Source organism: Hydra vulgaris, chromosome 03 (genome assembly GCF_038396675.1).
Source record: "Hydra vulgaris chromosome 03, alternate assembly HydraT2T_AEP".
NCBI lineage: Eukaryota > Metazoa > Cnidaria > Hydrozoa > Anthoathecata > Hydridae > Hydra > Hydra vulgaris.
Genome location: NC_088922.1, coordinates 32,331,946 through 32,353,202, shown reverse-complemented (window position 1 = coordinate 32,353,202; position 21,257 = coordinate 32,331,946). Strand labels below are relative to the sequence as shown.

At 26.8% G+C, this 21,257-nt stretch overlaps 1 protein-coding gene across 9 annotated transcripts in view; it reads right to left on the bottom strand.

The window, feature by feature from the left end:
* Positions 1-21,257, bottom strand: part of LOC100201710 (adhesion G-protein coupled receptor D1) — an 85,296-nt gene that overhangs the window by 14,057 nt on the left and 49,982 nt on the right. For 4 of the 9 annotated variants that reach the window (XM_065792939.1, XM_065792943.1, XM_065792945.1 and 1 more), the window contains 4 exons: positions 17,816-17,936; positions 17,673-17,714; positions 13,953-14,024; positions 13,728-13,887 (listed from right to left, as the gene is read on the bottom strand). In XM_065792939.1, the coding sequence (XP_065649011.1) occupies positions 13,728-13,887; positions 13,953-14,024; positions 17,673-17,714; positions 17,816-17,936 (395 nt within the window). Of the gene's footprint in view, positions 1-1,495; positions 1,714-7,094; positions 7,157-13,727; positions 13,895-13,952; positions 14,025-17,672; positions 17,715-17,815; positions 17,937-21,257 lie in introns of those variants that run through there. The other 5 variants (XM_065792941.1, XR_010637512.1, XM_065792940.1 and 2 more) reach the window with 5 other exon arrangements.

The following is a 21,257-nucleotide window of genomic DNA, read 5'->3' as shown; positions in this document are numbered from 1 at the left end:
GTTTTAAAATAAGTTACCTTAACTCACCAGAAATGAGGATTATTTAAACAAAATATCGCAGAACATATTCTGATTAAAACTTTTAATTTATTAATTCTTCACTTAAATTGCAATATATAAATTTATGTTTACAAGTATTTTAATAATAACAGTGTAAAGGTTTCGCGCCAGTTTTTTTTTTTACGAGTTTCAACTTTTTTAATTGGTTGCTGTTTTTTTAAATTACTTATTAAACGTGCGTACGTAAGAAAGAGTATATCGATTACAAATAACAACTAATAAACTTGCTCGTCGGAATTTTTTTTAACAGTAATAATAATAACAATAATAATCGTAAAATGATACCCAAAATTAAGACAAAGTTTCTCGTTACCTGAAACGTTTTATATTAAAAGAAACAATGATTAACTTTATTTTTAACTTCTGAAGAGATCTCGCTACTGCACAACGGCTGCTCCTAAAATTGCGGAGGGGGTTTGGGGTGGACAAAATTCCCCCATTCCATTTTTAATATCGCCCAACTGCCGCTAATAATGAATATAATTATTATTTCTCAAAGTTATAAACAAACAAAAAATTCTCTTGACTATGTTACCAATATTACATGTTACATGCATTATGATTTAAAATTAAACCAACTGGGAGGCTAAATAAAGCTTATAAAAACCTATTCTAAAAACAGAAAATAATAATATAAGTGACACTTATATTATTATTTTCTTATATTATAAAGCAATGTTAGCAATCGATATTATAATAATTTAAAACGATTTTTCAACAAGTTCGTTCAACAATGAGTGAATAATATTTGTCTACTATTAAAAACAACATATTCCATTAAAAATCCAAGAGAGCCGTGAGCTGCAAGATTTTTCCAGCTCCGGCTCCACCAAAAAACAGCAGCTCCACGGCTCCGGCTCGGCTCCACAAGCCTGATTAAAACATATTATGATTTTATTCATTGAACATCTTTTTGAGGGTGTAAAGTACTAAGTTTTGAGGGTGCGAAGTACTAAATTTTGTGGGTGTGAAGTACTAAGTTTTAAAGGGTGCAAAGCAATAAGTTTGCTTTAAAACTTTTATTACCATATATCACTGATATGATCATTGGAGATATTATTTGTTGTTATTGCTATGTTATTGTTATGTTGATATTGTTATGTTAACTCTGAGGATTTTCTCAATAGACACAAGTGGAACATGCAAAATGAATGAATTCATTACTAACTGGTCCATACTATTTACAGTATCGGACAAAACATGGTGGACAAACTCAAATTTAGAACAAAAGTTGATCAAAAACTAAAAAAAACTAATAAAACAATTGAACATATTATTTTTTATGTAGTTTATTATGTTGTTAACAAAATTTAAAATTTTTGAATCATACTGAAAATCAATAAAAAAGTTTTATAACAAATTTTCCCTAACAAACTATATTTTTCTTTGGACAAAACAAGGTGGACATTCAAAAAATCGACTAAAAATTCAAAAAATAGACTGAAAGTTCAAAAAATTTCAAAAATTAACTTATTATTTTTCAAAAAACTTCAAAAATTAATTTAATATTTGGTATGACCTCCTTTACTTTTAATTACTGTTTTCATTCTTTGAGGCATAGACTCAATTAATGAGTCAACAATTCACAAATCAATCTCTCGCCAGGCCTTCTCGATTTGTTCAAATAATTCCTCACTGGTCTTCACATGTGCTCTAAAAAAAACATACTTTGAGAATATGAAAATATGGTCCATCAGCAACAGTTTTGAATAATCAGAACCTTTTATATCGGATTTTCAAAAATCTGAAACTTATGCTACTTTTAATTAATTTCAATCACTGTGCACTGGTTGTGGGAAAAACTTTTATAAAGCTAAAACTTTGCTCAGTGATTCTTTAAGGTATATAAATCACATCAAAATAATCCACTACGATTCACAACAGAAGTTCCCACTTTTTGGGGCCCTATTTTGAAATGAATATTTTTTTTTTTTCAAACATAGCCTGCTTTTCTCTGAAGAACTTGTTGTTTTCTTTGCTCAATATAACATAAAGAGAGGTTTCATCAAGTGCAAATCACAACACTATTATCAAGTGCGAAATGCAAGGAATAATATTTGGAACAAACCAATACTTAAAAGGTAACATTAAATGACCTGGTTGCAAAAGAAGCAGTTCATGTTCATCTACTTCATGCGTGGTTAGAAGCGGTTGAGTTTATAGAAATATATCATACAACCTTCATAACAAAAAAATGTCACTAAAAAGGAATTTGCAATTTCAAGTCACTAAAAATCTTTTTAGTGATTTGAAATTGCAAGAGCTACAAAGATACAGATTTTGACTGTGTTAGCATTGATGTCATTATTAATGGAAGAAATCAAAGAAGAAAATGATGAGGAGTTCAACGACTTGCAATATATTTAATAAACACTTATAACAATATCTTATAACAATAATATTTTATACACACTTTTTATGAAAAACCTGATGAGAAGATGCTTAATGAATTAGTAACACATGACAGTATAAAAAAAATTGGTCAAAAAATAAGTCGAAATTAAATAAAAACTCTGGAACATTTAAAATATGGTTGTGCAACAGTACATGGACTATATCAATACCAAAGACTTATTTTTTCAAAAAAAACATCAAATTGAGGTCTGCACCTGAATGTTCTATTAAAAATGCTAAATTTGTTCGCAGCTACAGTAAGAAATGAAAAAGCTTCCAGAAATGCATCCATGGTTATATAAAGAAATTACAAGTATCAAACATACTGTGCAACAAATAAAGCAAAATTGGAGTGGCATCTGGACTAATACTGCAATGGAATAAACCATGTTAGGATATATAAAGTCAATGGGTGGATTGACAAGTACCCATGTTATGACAAAATCTGTCCATCATGTATGGGCATTACACCTTTCACTTTAGTACCAAATAGCTTCAAAAATAGCTTCAGTTAACAAACTCCAGTGTCCGTATTAGCAAACTCCAGTCCAAGACTCCTTGTTGCATGCAAAGGTAATAAAAAGAAGAAATGATAGACCCAAGTATAATGCTTAACTGGCTATTAACTGTCACATTAAGTAAAAATTATTTTGAACTAATCTTTAAATATTGGATTGACTTACGAGACTATTTCACTTTTTTTTAGACAAGACATGATGTGAAAGCCAGGTAAACCATCTCTTGGAAAAGTGATGTGTGACAAAGATGCTGTTAAAAATGAAGAGATCTGAACTCCAGACCACTATATTTTAGATAGTGGTAGGTTTCTCAACATTTAAAACAACTGTGTATTTGCCCTGGTAATGCTGATGTGCTGTTGTAAAAACTGCTCTTGATATCGCAAACACATGTTTGCAACATTTATTGTGGGATTATTATTCACTGCAATATCTGTTTGCGGCATACACTTATGTAGCTGATGATACTGATATTGTAGTGATTAAGGTAATTATATTATTAACGCGCGCATTTGGCGCGTAGAGTAAGCATTTGACGGTAGTTTTGCGTGTTTGGGATTTGTACGTGTTTGTGTACACATTTATATATTAAAAAAAAGCAAATAAAATTCTTTCAAAAAATATTATTTGAAAGACTTTTGGATAAATAAATGAATTTTCTAAAATACAGTTAAAAAAACAAAATGAATAAAATTCGAATAAACTTAACTATAAAACACGAAACTAAATGAACTAAATTCCCGTAAACATTTTTAAAAAAATGTTTTTAAAATTCCCATTAGAGAAGAAAAAAAATTATTTTGAAAGATTTTTCAACTACAACAAAGAAAATGTGTTTTGCACAAATTTTGTTTGTCTTGTAATGTCTTTTTTCCCTAATTATTGTAAATAATGCTTTGCAATTTATCTTAATAAGAAGTTCATAATAATAAATGTTTATAAAAAAGTAATTTAAGGCTTTTATAACTATTTATACATCGGATTCAAAAAATGATTAAAAAGAAGATAAGGTCAAACACATTTAATGATAATTTAAAGAAAATGTTTTCTTTCTTAACGCAGATCAAAGATGAGCTCCTTAAATGTACTATTTGTCATTAGTCATGGACGGTCTGCAATTGAAGATCATTGCAAATCTATCAAATAAAAAATGGCATTGGATGCTTCTATATCGTCAAAATATCAAAGTTGATGAAGAGTTAGAGCTTTGGTAATAATGAAAAAATGTTAGCAAACACAACCATAGCTTTAGAAGTGCTGATTGTACATCAAAGCTAACTAAGAAATTTTATAATTCAAGATTTGCTTGTGCCCGTACAAAATGTGAAGCAATAATTTTAAACGTGTTCAAGAAATATTGTGAAACTAACTCAGAAAATGCTTTATTAAAAGCATCATGTGTCAATTCTTTCTAATGCATCAAACCACAAGGACGTTAAAGTGTATCCAATTTTGGCTCATTATTTTGATATTAAAGAGGGAGTGCAAATTCAGCTGATTAACATGGATTGTGAAAATGGAGAAACATCAGATATTTTATCAGAAGTTATCTTTAAATGCATTAGTGCTAACAATATTTTTTCAAAAGTTTTGACTATTTCTGCAGACAACACCAATACCAATTTCTGAGGTTTAAAATAAAACGGTAATAACAATATTCACAAAAAGTTAATGGATTAAGCTAAACCGTGAAATCATTGGTATCGATTGCAATGCTCATATTTTATCTAACGGAACAAACACTGTATCTGGTTGTTTATCTATTGATGTGGAGATAATTATTTCTCAAATTTATTTATTTTTTTACCGTTGTAATGTTCGAGTTTCTAGTTTAGAAAATTTCTGCGATGAGGCCGGTGTGGAATATCAAAAATTGTTAGGTTTCTCAAAAGTTCGTTGGTGGGCCTTACTTCCAGCTAGAGTGCTTAAGTTATATCACCTACTAAGATCATACTTTTTAAGCTTAGAAAATTGTTCAAAACTTTTTTTATTGTTTTATTTGACTTTTTCAATAACGAAATGTTTGAAATTGTTTTTTGTTCACAGTCAATGTTTTATATAACACGGTAAAAAAAAATTGAGAAAGATGATATTTCTGCTGCTGAAGTTGCCTCAGTATTAAAAGATTTGAAAGACCAGATAAAATCTAGAAAAGAAAAATTTCTACCTTTCATGGTAAGACAGCATTTGCAAGTTAACAAAGAAAGTAGTCATCATTTGAAAAACCAATTTATGAAAGAAGTAGACATTTTTTATAGTCTGTCTAGAGTATATAGATGAGTGGACGTGTCACTTTAATCAGGTTAAAGTTTTTAAATGGTCTTTACTTAACTGTAAAGTTGAATGGATTGAAATTATTGAAACTATAACTTTTTTGAAAAAATCAATAGAAATCACATTCGATGATAATCAATTGTTTGACGAAATTCGGAGAATTAATTTATATTGCACAAAGGAAAAGTTTTCTTCTTGGAAGTCACAGTCTGTTGAATGTGACAAGCGATGGATTGAAATTTTTTCTCATTTCGAAAATAATCACGCTCCTTATAACAATTTGTTAAAATTGGTGGAAGCCACATTATTTTTGCCAGGTACAAACGCTTGCATAGAGTGATTGTTTTCGATTGGCAATGATATATGGTAGAATGAAAATGATAGAAGAAAAATCCCAACTTACAATGAAAACTTTGACAGCTATTTTGTTCGTTAAATCTAATTTAAGAAAATATAGCTGCTCAGAATTTGCAGAAAAAAATGAAAAAGATGATATGTTGCTGAAAACAATTCATTCTTATGAAAAACATTTGTGATTTAAAAATGCTTATTATTATAAATTTCTTCACATGCTATTTTAAAATAAATAAACGAGTTTTTAGTAAAACCCATTTAAACCAGGCCCGTTGGCAGGGCGGGAGCGAGGCGGGAACGTGCTCCTTTGTGCTTTGTCCTGTTTGGCCACTAAAAAATTGAAATTAAACATATATTCAAAAATTGTTTGTACAACACAAAAAAGGGCAAGGCCAAAACCACCTCAAGGCCAAAACCATCATCTGCGGTAGTGATGTAGTGGTAGAGCGCTCGCTTCATGAGCGAGGGGTTCCGAGTTCGATTCCCGCCACGTCCCTGGTAGTACCGCGCTAAACTTGTTTCTCCGCGCAGCGGCCTTGTTCGTCAAGGTTCGTGTTTCGGAGTTAAAGAGTTGAGAGAGGGTTATAACCACAAGTAGCCTCCTCATCTGTAATGACCTTCTCGGCCTTGGGGAGGTGAATTATATATATATAAAAAAAAAAAATCTCGAAAATATAAAAAAATATAAAATAATCGTTTTATTAAAATTGTGCGAAATCTTATCAAAAAATAGGTGAATATAGACGCTAAAAAAAATTGCCCTTGGGCGCCTTTATTTTAATTTTATTTTTAGCACCTCTTGAAAAAGTACTCCCCCTTTAAAGAAATGGTATTTAAATTAGGCTAAGGGCCTGATTTAAATACCATTTGTATTAACACATACTAAATTTATTCCTTGTACGCGTCTGGTATTTTTCAAATATGGTCACTTTAATATTATATAAAAATAATATGTAATATGTTAGATTTAACAGCATAAAAAATGAAACTTATTAACTAAAAATGAAAAAGTACATTTTGGTTAATTTTTTTTCAAAAAGTTTTTCATAATATAATTACCATTTTTGAAATTTTCATATAATTTTGCTTCATTTGAGAACCAAAAAGATACACTTTTAAAGAACTTTTTGATAATATTAGGAACTCATTAAATATTTAAGGGTCTTAGGGGGACCCCTGAAAATATTTTTTATTCAACAACTTTTTAAATCCAGTGTTGTTTTTTTTTATCATATAGAACACATTACGGGATGGCAGCATAGATTTTTCAAAAACATTGTTTTTAAGGACACCCTAATATATATATATATATATATATATATATATATATATATATATATATATATATATATATATATATATATATATATAAACACAATTATAAATGCGTGTTTAGATAAGCAGTGTAGCTTCATACTGAAATAGCATGCTACTGGGGGCTTTAGTACATCAATTATCTTATGGCTTACTGCCGCCAAAAAATCCTACACTGACTGAGAGTTTGGGATAGGTCAGCAATCCTTTTTTTCATTGTTCTTCGTTGTTTTCTTCTTTTTCTGAAAAAGCCATATACTATAAAAATGAGCAAAACTAGTAAGCAAGTTCTGATCTATATACACTATAATATATATATATATATATATATATATATATATATATATATATATATATATATATATATATATATATATATATATATATTTCTAACAATATTCTAGAAATTAAACTTAGAAATAAAAATAATTAAAAAATAAATCAACAATGAGCAAAGCAACAATGCATTAAGAAAATTATAGCAAATGAACAAGCATTAAAATTGACAGTTAACATATTTGAAAAAAAAATCCTAATTTACCTATTAGTAAAAAAGAGTACAAAGTTGAATTTATAGTCGATGCATCGGTATTAGCCATCAGGGGCGCCCCTGATGGCTAATACCGATTTTTAGTCTTTGAGATAGCTAACTTCCAGACATGGAGCAAACTCCAAACATTTATATGTTTATACTTAAGTCAAATAAGGATGCTTAGCGAAAAATTGCTATGATTGGAGCTTGGGAACAAAAACGCCTCAAAAATTTAGCCCCCCTGCCCCAAACGTAAGAGCAACTAGTTGATGAAATATTTTTTGTATTATTTTCAACTAGACTTATATTCATCGATAAATTTTAAGTTTCATAGCATTATCTCTGAGAGTTCAAAAATTATGACAATATAAAATTTGCAACTCCCTCAAATTGAGGGGGATTTAAACTTTATATGGTCATAATTTTTGAACGCTAAAATATTTTACTATGAAATTTAAAATTTTTTGATGAATATAAGTCTAGTTGAAAATAATACAAAAAATATTTCATCAACTTGTCGCTCTCACGTTTGGGGCAGGGGGGCTAAATTTATGGGGCTTTTTTGTTCCCAAGCTCCAATCATCGCATTTTTTTGCAAAGCATCCTTATTTGACATAAGTATAAACATATAAATGTTTGGAGTTTGCTCCATGTCTGGAAGTTTGCTATCTCAAAGACCAAAAAATGCTTTGGGCGCCCCTGTTAGCCATTTCCAATTGGCATCAGCCAAAAGTAGGCAAAGGTACACACCTAATATATATATATATATATATATATATACATATATATATATATATATATATATATATATATATATATATATATATATATATATACACATGTGTGTGTGTGTGTGTGTATGTGTGTGTGTGTGTGTGTGTGTTTGTTTGTGAGTGTGTGTGTGTGTGTGTTTGTGTGTGTGTGTGTGTGTGTGTGTGTGTGTGTGTGTATTAGACTTTGTTATATTAAGCGTTGGGCGAAGAGCATTTTATGTACACAAAGAGTGATTTTACATTACGCTAAAAACTTTTTGTTTGATAGTATGTAAATAACGTTATTGCTATTTTTAAGTAGTATTTTAATAAAGTAGTTAACTTTTATTTTAACTGCGTTTTAATGAAGTAGCTGACATTTTAAAAACACCACACTGTTGCGACAAATGTTTAAATTGCAAATACATAAAATAAGCTCATTAAAAATTTAGTTTTTTAGTATAACAATTGATTTTATCATTTCATAGCTAATTTCAGTGAGCATGTACACTTAAAATAATCGAGCCTTTATACAAAATATATTTCTCAACCTGATTGACTTGAAATTTTAGCGTGAATTTTATTATACATTGTTCAATGACCAAATTTTACTTTTTCACCACAACTATCTATTGTTTAAAGCTATAAGGATTTTTTTTCCACCTTTTTATTTTATTTTTCTAGAAATAAAATTCTTTGTAAACATTACAAATACGTACAAAGCATACATTTAAGTTTTTTAAATAACACAAGTGTTAATAACAAATTTAAACTTATTAATAACACATTTTAATAATTTACCAGCAATTTTACTTAAAACTGCTGGTAAAAAAATTACCTTATGTTTTTTTTTTTTTCTTATAATATTTAAAGTTTTTATTTTATCAATGGCTGACTTTTTTTTTAAAAAAAAACTGTTATAGTCTGTTAATACCTATTCACGAAAAAAAAATCTTTTTTTTAATTTAGTTATAGACAAAACTTGTGTCAAATGTCAAGAAAATAAACAAATATTTTCAAAATCCAGAAGCTAAGTAAACATTCGTGTATATATATATATATATATATATATATATATATATATATATATATGCATATATATATATATATATATGCATGTATGTATGTATGTATATATATATATATACATATATATATATGTATGTATGTATGTATGTATATATATATATGTATGTATGTATGTATGTATATATACATATGTATGTATGTATGTTTGTATATATATATATGTATGTATGTATGTTTGTGTATATATATATATATATATATATATATATATATATATATATATATATATATATATATATATATATATATACACATATATTTATGTATATATATATATATATATATATATATATATATATATATATATATATATATATATATATATATATATATATATATATATATATATATACTTATTTATGTATATATATATACATATTTATGTATATATATATTTATGTATATATATATTTATGTATATATATATATATATATATATATATATATATATATATATATATATATATATATATATATATATATATATATATATATATATATACAGTGGCGGCTCGTAAATAAGGGCCATAGGGGCCCGGCTTAACCTACATGTATTTAAAATAAAGTATTTGTTAATGTAAATATGTATTTATATATATGTAAATATGCAACTATTAGCTAAACTATTTGCAGACAGGTTTTATAAAAAAAAATAGTTATAAGTTAGTTCTAATTTTAAATTATTTTATAAGTAATATTTTTATTTGCAATTTCTTCAAAGCATTGTAGCGTTATTTTAATTCATTGCCAATAACGGCTGGGCCGATTTTTACTGGCCCTATTTACTTTGTAGTAATATAATTTTTGATGCGTGCGCAAAATTTATTGTGCTTTCAGGTGGGACAAAAAAGCGCACCCTAGGGCCTCATTAAACTGGCCGAGAAAAAAAGAAGTTTGAAAACATCACTAAGCTGTAAAATTTCACCACCATTTTTAATTCTCGATTCAAAGAGTGAAGAATTTACTGCTGCAAAAAGTCAGAAGTTTGTTGACTTAATAAGGTACAGTTTTATTAGGAAACTTTATAACATTAAATGTAAACATTTAATGTTATAAAGTTTACATTGTTTACATTGTTTGGTGGCAGTTAAGTTATTCTACCTTTTAAGTTCCCAATTAGATTGACGCTGAACCAGAGCCAATTTCAACCATGATGATAAACATCAATCACAAGTTTTAAAGAATTTTTTATCAACAAAAAAATGCAACTGGGTTTTCAAGAAATATTTTAAAATTAGCCAATACTATTATTAGTTTGATACAACAAAGGTACAAACAACTAAAACAACAGAAGATAAAAAGAATTTTTTTTTTTCAATCACAAAAACTGTACCACTGGTGGTACTGTTACATTTCTTAATACAGCTTCAATAATCGATACTTCCAGAAAGGCACTAATTAAAAAAATATACAAAGTTTAGATTATTTTAACATGTTTGACATTTACCATTACCATAGAAATAAAATAATCAGAATATTTTATTGAAATGTTTTTTTTTGGATTAAAGCTGAAGCCAAATAACTAAAACTATATAAACATTAAAGTACTGTTATGTATGCTTACAGACAGATGTTAAGGTTTTATCTTTAATTACATAAAATTGTTAAATCATCTTTGATCTTTAATTACATAAAATTGTTAAATCATCTTTAAAATTGTTAAATAATCTTGTAAAGTTTACTATTATTTATGACTGACATTGTAAATATTGTATTAAGAATTATGGATTTAATTAAGTAAAATATGTGTTGTATTATGAAAAAAATATTTAAAAAACATGTTTAAAAATTTTTTTAATGTTGTGAAAGTATCTTTTTGTTTTTGTTGACCTTTCGCCATTCTCAGAAAACTTAATGTGAACCTATCAGAGAGTTCAATGTATACGTAATGTTACATTGAACTCTCTGATTGAATCGATAAAATAATGTTATTATTTTATCGATTGGTAATTAAGAAGCGCTTCTTGACTAAACTACTGTTGATAAAGTTTGCTTTTAATTCATGCCAAAGTCATCGTTACAATATAGTTTAAAGTGATCTTATTTATCAATAATTTAGGTTCATTAATAAGATAAATTAACATGAACAAAATTGACAGTTTATTGGCTAAACGTTTCTCGTCATTAGGATCCGAAAACCAATTTTGAATCCGAAAAATTTCAATTTTAATATACAACATTTTCCCCGGAATCATATATAAAATATTAAAATAACTAACCAATACTAAGCGAAGTTAAGTTGATGTCGGAATTAACCGTTTTGTTGAAAATGCTGTTTTTAGTGATATCGGCACAATTAATGCCTTATCCCAATTATGCATGAAAATAACCTGGTTAAAACATTTTCTGAAGTATTAAAGACCAAAAAAACAAAAAAAATCTCTATCAAGATTGTTTTGGTGACACCTGTGTCTACAGCTGATGCTGAACGATGTTTTATTACTTTAAAAAGAGTTAAGACACTTTTGAACTAGGGCAGTTTTCAGTCAGTTTTTGCTGGTTTTTACATAGGTTTAAAAGATTTAATGTCATTAAATACTTTATTTTGAAAGTTAGCCCTTAACTTGCACCCTAACAAACACCAAAGCATCAATTACGTTGACAGCAAATCATCGCGAGATAGTTCGGTAATATTTCCTGGCCCCACCAAAGTGTATTGTCACCAGCCGCCACTGCATATATATATATATATATATATATATATATATATATATATATATATATATATATATATATATATATATATATATATATATATATGTATATATATAAATAAATAAATATATGTCGTGTAACAATTTATTATGACCACCTATGAATTTTGATCATTTTGAAGTTTAATCTCATTTTTTTCATATGAAGAGTAAAAATTCACTATTGAAAGTTGATCTTTCAATAGGTTTAGAATAAAGTTTTAACTATAAAATCAGTGCTTTTTTTTTTCTACTGGCAACACTGTCACTTTTGACAACCATTTTGTATGGTGTCAGCTTAATTTTAATCTTTTTGCTGTACACTTGGTAAGTTTTATTACCAGAGTTTTAAATTCGTTTATTGAGTTATCGTCAAAATATTTATTTAAATCAGTAAAAATATTGTTTCTTAGATATTTCTTTTTATTTTAAAGTAAAAATAGTCGTATTTGATTTGATATTTTTAAAGTTATGAATACCAAAGCAAATTCTTAACTGCAGTAATAAAATGTGATATCTAATTTTAGTTATGGGGAAAAAAAAGGACATGTTACCACAAAAAATTGCTGAAATCAGGGCACTTTTAGCAGAATTTAGGAATTTAACAGAAGATGATTGGAAATTGGTAAAATTAATTTAGATGTATTTAAAATATCCACTTTATTACACCAAACTTTAAATATTCACTTAACAATCCTTGTATAATATTTTAAGGTATGCTTTAGCGACGAGAGTACTCCAAGTTTTAACAAAAAAGGCTCAATATGTAAAAAAAAAAAAAAGGAAAAATACTTATTGGAATGCATCATTTAAACTGTTAAACACCCCACCTCTGTGATGATCTGGTCAGTGATATGTAGAAGGGGAATATGAAGGCTCTATATTGTAGAGGGAATAATGAATCAGTTACAATATAAAAAAGTCCTGGAACAAAGATTGTTGCCACAATTGGCAGAATGGTTTAGTCCAGGTGAAAAAAAAACCTTCATGCAGGATGGGGCACCATGTCACACAGCTAAATCAGTTAAAAAATATCTATCAGATTAACATATTCTATTACTTGATTGCCAGGAAACTCTCCTGACCTAAATCCTATAGAAAATGTTTGGGCGCTTGTAAAGAAGCAAAAATCTAAAGAAAATATTATAAATAAAGTGTATTAAATAGTTTTATTTATTATTTATAGAATTATTCACCATTGGAACCATAATAAAGAATTGAAGGAAATGGCTGAAAAATGCATCAAAAGTATGCCAAAAAGGGTTCTTGCAATTATAGAGGCAAAAGGAGGAATCACCAAATATTGATCTTGAATATTTTTGTAGTAATATTTGAATAATAAAATTTATTAACAATTTGTTAAATGTTTTTTATTTTACAAAAAAAATACCCATTTCTTAAATAAAAATTACTTTAAAGTACATAAATCACAAAAAAATATTAAAATAATAGACTTTGAAACTTGAAAATGTAAAAAATTGTGGGTGGCCATAATAAATTGTCACACGACTGTATATATAGATAGATAGATTTATATACCAACATGTTATAATGAATCATGTTGTTCATGCAGTAATGACTCATATTGCTTATGTAATAATAAATTATTTTGTTAATGTAATAACATGTTGTTCATGTGATAATGAATCATGTTGTTCAAGTTTAAAACAAATTCTGAAAAAAAAAAATTTTCTATAATAATCAGTTACCTATAAACTTTAAAATATAGACACAAAAATATTTTTACTTGATGTCCTTTTACCAAGTTTTTCAAGATCAATAATGACAGATGAGGATTTAAGGATAGTAAACCGAGAGTTAAATACAGGTGAGTTCTCATTTGATGAATTTGTTAAAACATTAGTATCAAGTTTAAATCGTGTGCCAGGTTCTTTGAAGCCATGAACCTAAAAGCTAGTATTTTTAATTTAAAACATTGAGAAAAAAAATTTAATGCTATTAAAATACATACCATTGCTTTCCTACACAACAACATTGTAGTCAGATTTCTTGAGAATACCTGTTTTATAAATGCCACTCGCACCTAAAGAATTTAAAAGAAGCAAAAAAACTTAAAAAATCTTTTAACTTTTTTAGCTAACTCTATTTTCAAAGCTAACTTTTGACATTTTTCTCAAGCATTTTGACATCAAGCAGTTTCAAGTTGGTAAGATAATCAGTAGTCCAGCCATTTATTTACATTTCTTGTTTAAGAATTGCTTAAAAGTCCTCAATAGAAAGAGCTTTGGGCATCCTTAATAAATTAATTTTGTTTTGAATCAGCAGTATCTTTTGTAATTGTAGCCAATAATTTAGGACTAATTTAGGGCCAGGCCAAAATACATTACCATCATTGTGATGTTCCTGAATAAATAAGATCAAACACTTGATTATACACTTTATAAGGTATACTTCTTGGTTGATCAGATTAGATCAATTAAATGGTTACCATTTCACTTTATCTAACATGGATTTTACTTATATCTTTTGGTAATAGCAAATAGCAAGTCAAAATAAGATCTTTCAACTTATATTTTGCTTTATCATAATGCTAGACATTAGGCATCTAAGTCACGTCATAAATAATATAACATAACATGATTAAATTAAAATAATATAACATCATTAAATTAATATAATATAACATCATTAAATGAATGTAACATCATTAATATTACCAGGAGAAAATTGCTTGATAAGCAGTAGCTCTAGTAATCAATAATAAAAGTAGAATTTTTATGCTTTGTAATAAATACCTAAATTTTGAACAAGCCACAAATTGTTGTATGGGAGTATTGTTCAGTCTATTTGTTTATTTATGACATTAAATAGACTTCTTCATATTCTCAACTTGTTTGGGAAATATTGAGAAATTGCTACAATTTAACTTTTTTAAATTTATTTTCTTACCTGTCTTCACAAAGTGATTAAACATTTTTAAAATACAAGCACTTTTTTTGTAGTGTTGTTAAAATTTAGTATTCAACCAACTCCTTTTTGTCTCTTAAGAGATTTTTCTGATTCTCCAGATCAGATGTGCCTTAGTTGATCTGGAGAAGTCTTGTAAACAAAGTGGTTTACTAAAAACAACTTACCATTGCTAATGTTCTCTAATTTTTATTTTGATTAGTTTTTTTTTATTCAATAAGAATATTTTCCTTGAAAAAAAAGGTCAATAATACTAAATATTATTAAAACTAAGTAAATAACTGGTATGTTAATTAGTTTCATTTGTCAGTTTTTATTGAACTTGTAGATACAACACCAATATTTAGATTATTAAAAATATTTCTAAATCAAATGTTTAAAAAGTTTAAATGTTATGTATTACTTGGGTGAGCATATTTTAAATGAATGATAAAATCGGAAAAAAATTGGCAATGACTGACTAAATTAATGTGGGTGATCTCCAAAGGCCTTAAAATGAGACTAAAGAAGGCCCTCTAACGCATTATATACTCAAGGAGTAAAATTCATGAAATTCCTTGCTATTAAAATCATAACTCCTTAGCAATTGTAGCATGAATACATCCAATTGATTATGTTCATCTGTCTATTGCAAAATACAGTCTAAGTTAGCACTATGAGGTGGGATAGAAAACATATACTAACATATTTTTATAGTTTTAGAATATTCCTTTTAGTTTATGTAATGTTTAAATAATTAACACCTAAGAAAATATGGTTATGCTTGAAGTTATTTCCTTCCACATATAAAGATATACAGTTGTCATATGCAGTTGTGTAAAAATTGTCAATTTCACAATTAAAATATGACAAATAAACTTTCAAATAAAATTTGACAAGTTAAATTGCACTTAAAATATGACAAATAAACTTGTGAATAAAATTTGACACTTGTGATTATCTTGTACTTGTCCTATACTTATATTCTTATGTTTTGATAACTAGAAAGAGTCTATTATACTTTTGCATATTTTTGTATGATTCTTTTAAATTATAGTAAAAATTACATTAACTGTATTTTTAAACACCTCCAAAGTTTGTATTTGTATTATCAGCACAGAAAGCTACACATTTATTGTCATTAAGTGTCAATCAGAGCAAAAAACTACACATTTATTTTCAATTAAGTGTCAATCAGCACAAAAAGCTACACATTTATTGTTAATTAAGTATCAATCAGCACAGAAAGCTACACATTTATTGTCAATTAAGTATCAATCAGTGCAAAAAGTGACACATCTATTAAGTGTCAATCAGCGCAGAAAGTGACATATTTGTTAAGTGTCAATCAGAGCAGAAAGTGACATATTTATTGTCAATTAAGTGTCAATCAAGGCTGAAAGCTACATATTGTCAATTAATTGCCAAAGTTATTTTAGTGGCTATTTCATTAGGCAAAACAAAAACTTTTAACAACTTGAATTGTGTTCATAACATTGAACTGTGTTCATAATATTGCATTGTGTACATAACAAAATATTAAATACAATAAGGAAAAAGTTTAGTTGAACAGTGATTGCTAGCATCAATCCAAAAAAACTTTTTTATCAGTCAATGTTTTTAAGAGAAAGTGGGGTAATAATTGATTTAATTGAGGCAATAATTTTTCTTGTACTGACAAAAATTGAATTGCAATTATTGAATCTGAATACATAACTTTTATTACATTTTAACGCAATCTATGCTACAAAATGAATGATGTTTGATTATGTGATATGCTTTTGTCAATTTCAAAAGAATTATTATTTTAAGAACAACTTGCAGTTCAAATGGACCTGACACATTGTCCAATGCTAATAAATGACAATTAAAACTAAAGATTCTATTTCTTCTTAGTGTCAGTCTTTTCTTATAAACTTCCATTCTTTGGAGAAACCTTCATTGTAAATCCATTTACACTTTAGCATTTTAACAAATTCATAGTTAAAAACAAGTTGAAAAAAATATTAAATAAAAAAATATCAGTAACAATAAACTCCAAGTTTATTTTAAAAACAAGTAATATATTGCCTCTTGTTAATGATCAACTGTTTGAAAATAGATAAATAATTAGTTTTCTCATCAATTTACTACTTTATTGATTTTGCAAAATTAAATTAGAAAACATTCTAATGCATTAATATAAAATGCATAAATATAAAATTATATTGCTCAATTTTTTTATAGCCTAGTTTGTTTGTGATTTATTTATTTTTTTAACACCTTGTTTTAACGAAAACTTTGTGTAAAGTAACTCTGTCCAATACAGTAACTAATTAATTGGTAATTAAAAATTAAAAAACTCTTTTTTAACTTTATTTTTCAAAAGCATAGCTTGTTTCAAAACCAGGACAAATAACTGTCCTAATAACTTTTTTCTAAACACAGAGAAAGCTTACATAAAATCAGGACAGTCCCGGAACACCTATTACTCTTTTAATTACCCTATATAATACATATATTTAAAAAAAAAAAACTTTTTTTTTTAACAGATGAAACAAATTTATAACATAAAACTAAAAAAAAAAAAAAAAAAAAAAAGTTATTTTATGTTATAAATTTGTTTCATCTATTAATATTATTATTATCATTATTTCTATTTTTATAGCATCTATACTATTTAAAGACTTTAAACATTATTGAGGGAATCACTTTTTTTATCAAACAATCATAATTTAATAAATTAATATATAACTAAAAAATTTCATAATTTAATAAATTAATATATAACTAAAAAATTTCATACTTGTTTGTCTAAAATAATGTGAAATAGAAAAAAAACCAATCCCTGAAAAAAAAAATTTCTAATTATATATGAATTACTTTGAAACCATAATTGAAAACATAAATTTTATAAACTTTTAAAACTAGTAAGAAATAGTAATTCACCATAATTCCATTAATTATTGAAGTGAATTCAAGGGTACCGTCTTCGCTGTTTGGAACTAAATACAGAATACACGTGACACCAAGAAGAGGGTATATTGCCAAGGCTGATCGAAGTGTTGCTCTTAAAATATAAAATAAACGATTTAAAATATAAACTAAACGGTTTAAAATATAAATTAAAAGCTTAAAAGTATAAGTTAAAATGTTTAAAATATAAATTAAAAGGTTTAAAAAGTTAAAATAATAAGTTTTATTTTTTTTTTAAATAAATATTGACAAGACATGTAACTATAAATGTATCTAATAATAAGTCATTTATAGATACTCATTATTAAATAAGATATACTTATATAGTCACTACTATTTACTCAATTTATTTATTATTATCATTAGATAATGTTCAGTACATCTTAACAATGTTATCTCCACAAAAAAACTTGTACCACTTTGTGGTTTCAAACTAAAAAAAAAGATTAATAATAAGGTTACATGAAATAACTTTTATTTTGTGTTACATTTCCCAAACTAATAAACTTTCAACATGGACAAGTTATGCCTGCAATATGGTTAACTATGCTGGTAGCAATAGGTCAAAGAACATAAATCATTCAAAAAGATTGTTCCACCTTAGATGTTGGCATCGATGGACACAGGTATCATCTGATATGATACACAGATACCACAACCTAGAATGTACTAGAATTTGTAGTAAAAACTTTTGTTCAAAAAGCTTTAAAAACCTACAATATTATTCAAGTGTCAAAAAGGAAAATAGTTTCACAACAATCTTACTCATAAGCAATTTCTATTAAATTTATCTAGTCATTATGAAAAAATTCTAAATGAATTTCATTTTAATTAGAAATGTCTAGAATCTACTGAAAAATGTTAACAACTCAACTGATCCATTGAGAACAAATAACTATAACAACTCTAGTTGTTATAGTTATTTAGTTCTGTTAAGTTGTTCAGTTATCTAGCTTTCACTAAAAATTTGATTAACAATAAGAAAACTTAATGACATAAACAAAACAAAATAAACTAAACTTATTATATACTATATTCAATTTTAATTCAATGTCTTAATTTTTCTTCTATGCTACAGATAAACTTTTTGAATAAAAAAATGCTTTAGGAATTTTTTTGGAACTTATTTAAAGATCCAAATGCACAAACCAATCTCAGTACCAAATGTATTTTCTAAAATGTGTGAGTAACCAATTCTATGACTACTCTATGAATCAAACCAACTTCTATATTGTCATTTGGTATTTAGGATCAACAATCAATGGAACAGGCAATAATAATGATTGCAAAAGACATCAGGATGAAATTAACAAAAGGTGTTTATCTTTACTAAACTTTTTTGTTATACATGATACGGTTCATCATGACTATAACTGACTATAAATAAACATGCAATTAACTTCAAAGTTCAATAACTGACTATAATATGCTTGATATAGAATTGATATAGAATTGTAATATGCTTGATATAGAATTAAATAATCAAGAACATCAATTAATCAGTGATTATCTGTTCAACCAATCACAATGTTACTATAGACTTGATCTAATTGAAAATATTTCATATTACTGAAGAAAATATAATCTTAACTCTTCATAATGACATGTAATATAAGACAAGCAGGTATAAAGCAATTCTAACAAATGGTGATAAAAGTTAATAATGCAGTACTTTATACAATTAATCAAGTGGTCAAATAAAATGACTTAAATACTACCCAGCCGGCTCAAACACGTCTTTTAGACATTTATTTTCGTATCTAAAATGATAACACCTTTTAGGCGTCTAAATTCAGATAAATATAAGACATCTAATAGTAGTCATCTTTTAGACGGCTTGAGACATGTATTATTTGTTGTCTCAAAGATAAATACAATTAGATGTCTACTAGTTACCTAAATTTAGACATTATAGCCTAGTTTGTTTGTGATTTATTTATTTTTTTAACACCTTGTTTTAACGAAAACTGTCTTATCATCAATTGGAATCATCTTATACAGAAAAAAACTATGTCTTATCATCAATTGGAATCATCTTATACAGAAAAAAAGGTGATCCTTTTTTTCTTTATAAGATGATTCCAATTTCAAAAATAAATTCATTTTGAAATTTATAATAAATTCATTTATTTTTTCAATTTTTCTGTTTGAAAAAATAAACTCCAGCATAAAACTTACAAAATCATTTTCTGCTGATATAAAAATTGTTATTCGTGATGGTAATCATGTAAACCAAGCATTTTTATAATTTTCTGGAATAGTATGTTATTTTTAAATCATAACATACTATTCCAGAAAAACCTTGGAAAACAGAAGATGGGATGTATTTACTGCTTGAATGTGTTCATCTTTTGAAAAGCATTAGAAATCTATGGCTTACAAAAGGAACAGCAATAAATGTAAACACCTTAAATGCTTATATCAATTAGAATCAGAAAAGTTAGTCAAATTGTCAGACTTGAATGAAACTGCAATAGCTCTTAAGCCAATCAAAAGGCACAATGTATCTACTTGCCTTAAAATTTTTTCAGAAAAGACATACCATGCCTTGCTGACATAATCTCAAATAATTTCAAATTCTAAGAATACTGCAATATTTATAAATTAAGTAATAACCTTTTGTAAAATTTTGTAAAATTTTTTGGAAAATGTGTAAGGTGGTGGAGCTGATGTAAGACACAATAATCCATTAGAAGCACCTATTTATAGCCCGAATGATTGTGTCCTATTCTACTTTAGTTTGGGGATATGGCTCTTGAAATGTGTTGTAAATATTAAGTAAATATAATAAAAACAATTTGTTCAATCAAGCATTATTTTATTATGAAAAGTTTGGTGACTACCTTAAGTCTACAGATCGTGGTGGTGTAGTATGAGATTTTTACTCCTGCATTTTTTTTACTCCCCAGTAAAAATCTCATACTAAATTTTTACTCCCATTATGAGATTTTTACTCTCATAAAATACTATGTGGCAAAATGTAATTTATGACTTTTTTTGTATTTTGACAATATTTTTTAACGTTTTAAAGGTTGTGGCTTTTTGAAAAGCAGTAAAGAAGCGATTCAGTTAACATAAAAATTGTTTAAAATTTTTGTAGCGATTAAATCAATTGACAAAATGTTAGACATTATTAATAAACAAAATGTCGTCGTTGGACATTTTAAACTAACTCTCAGTTTGAAACTCCATAAAATGAATATGTCATAATAAAATGAATACGTCATAATAAAATGAATAGGGGAGAGTGGTGTACCTTGAAGGTGAGTGTACCTTGGAGGAATTAATTGTGCTGCCATCTTAAGTGATGAATTTAAACTGAAATTTTAGTTGCATGTATTGGCCTCTAAAGGCTCATAATAAATTGTTTTACCATGGCTTAACACATTTGTTGTTGCAATAAAAATAAAAGTAC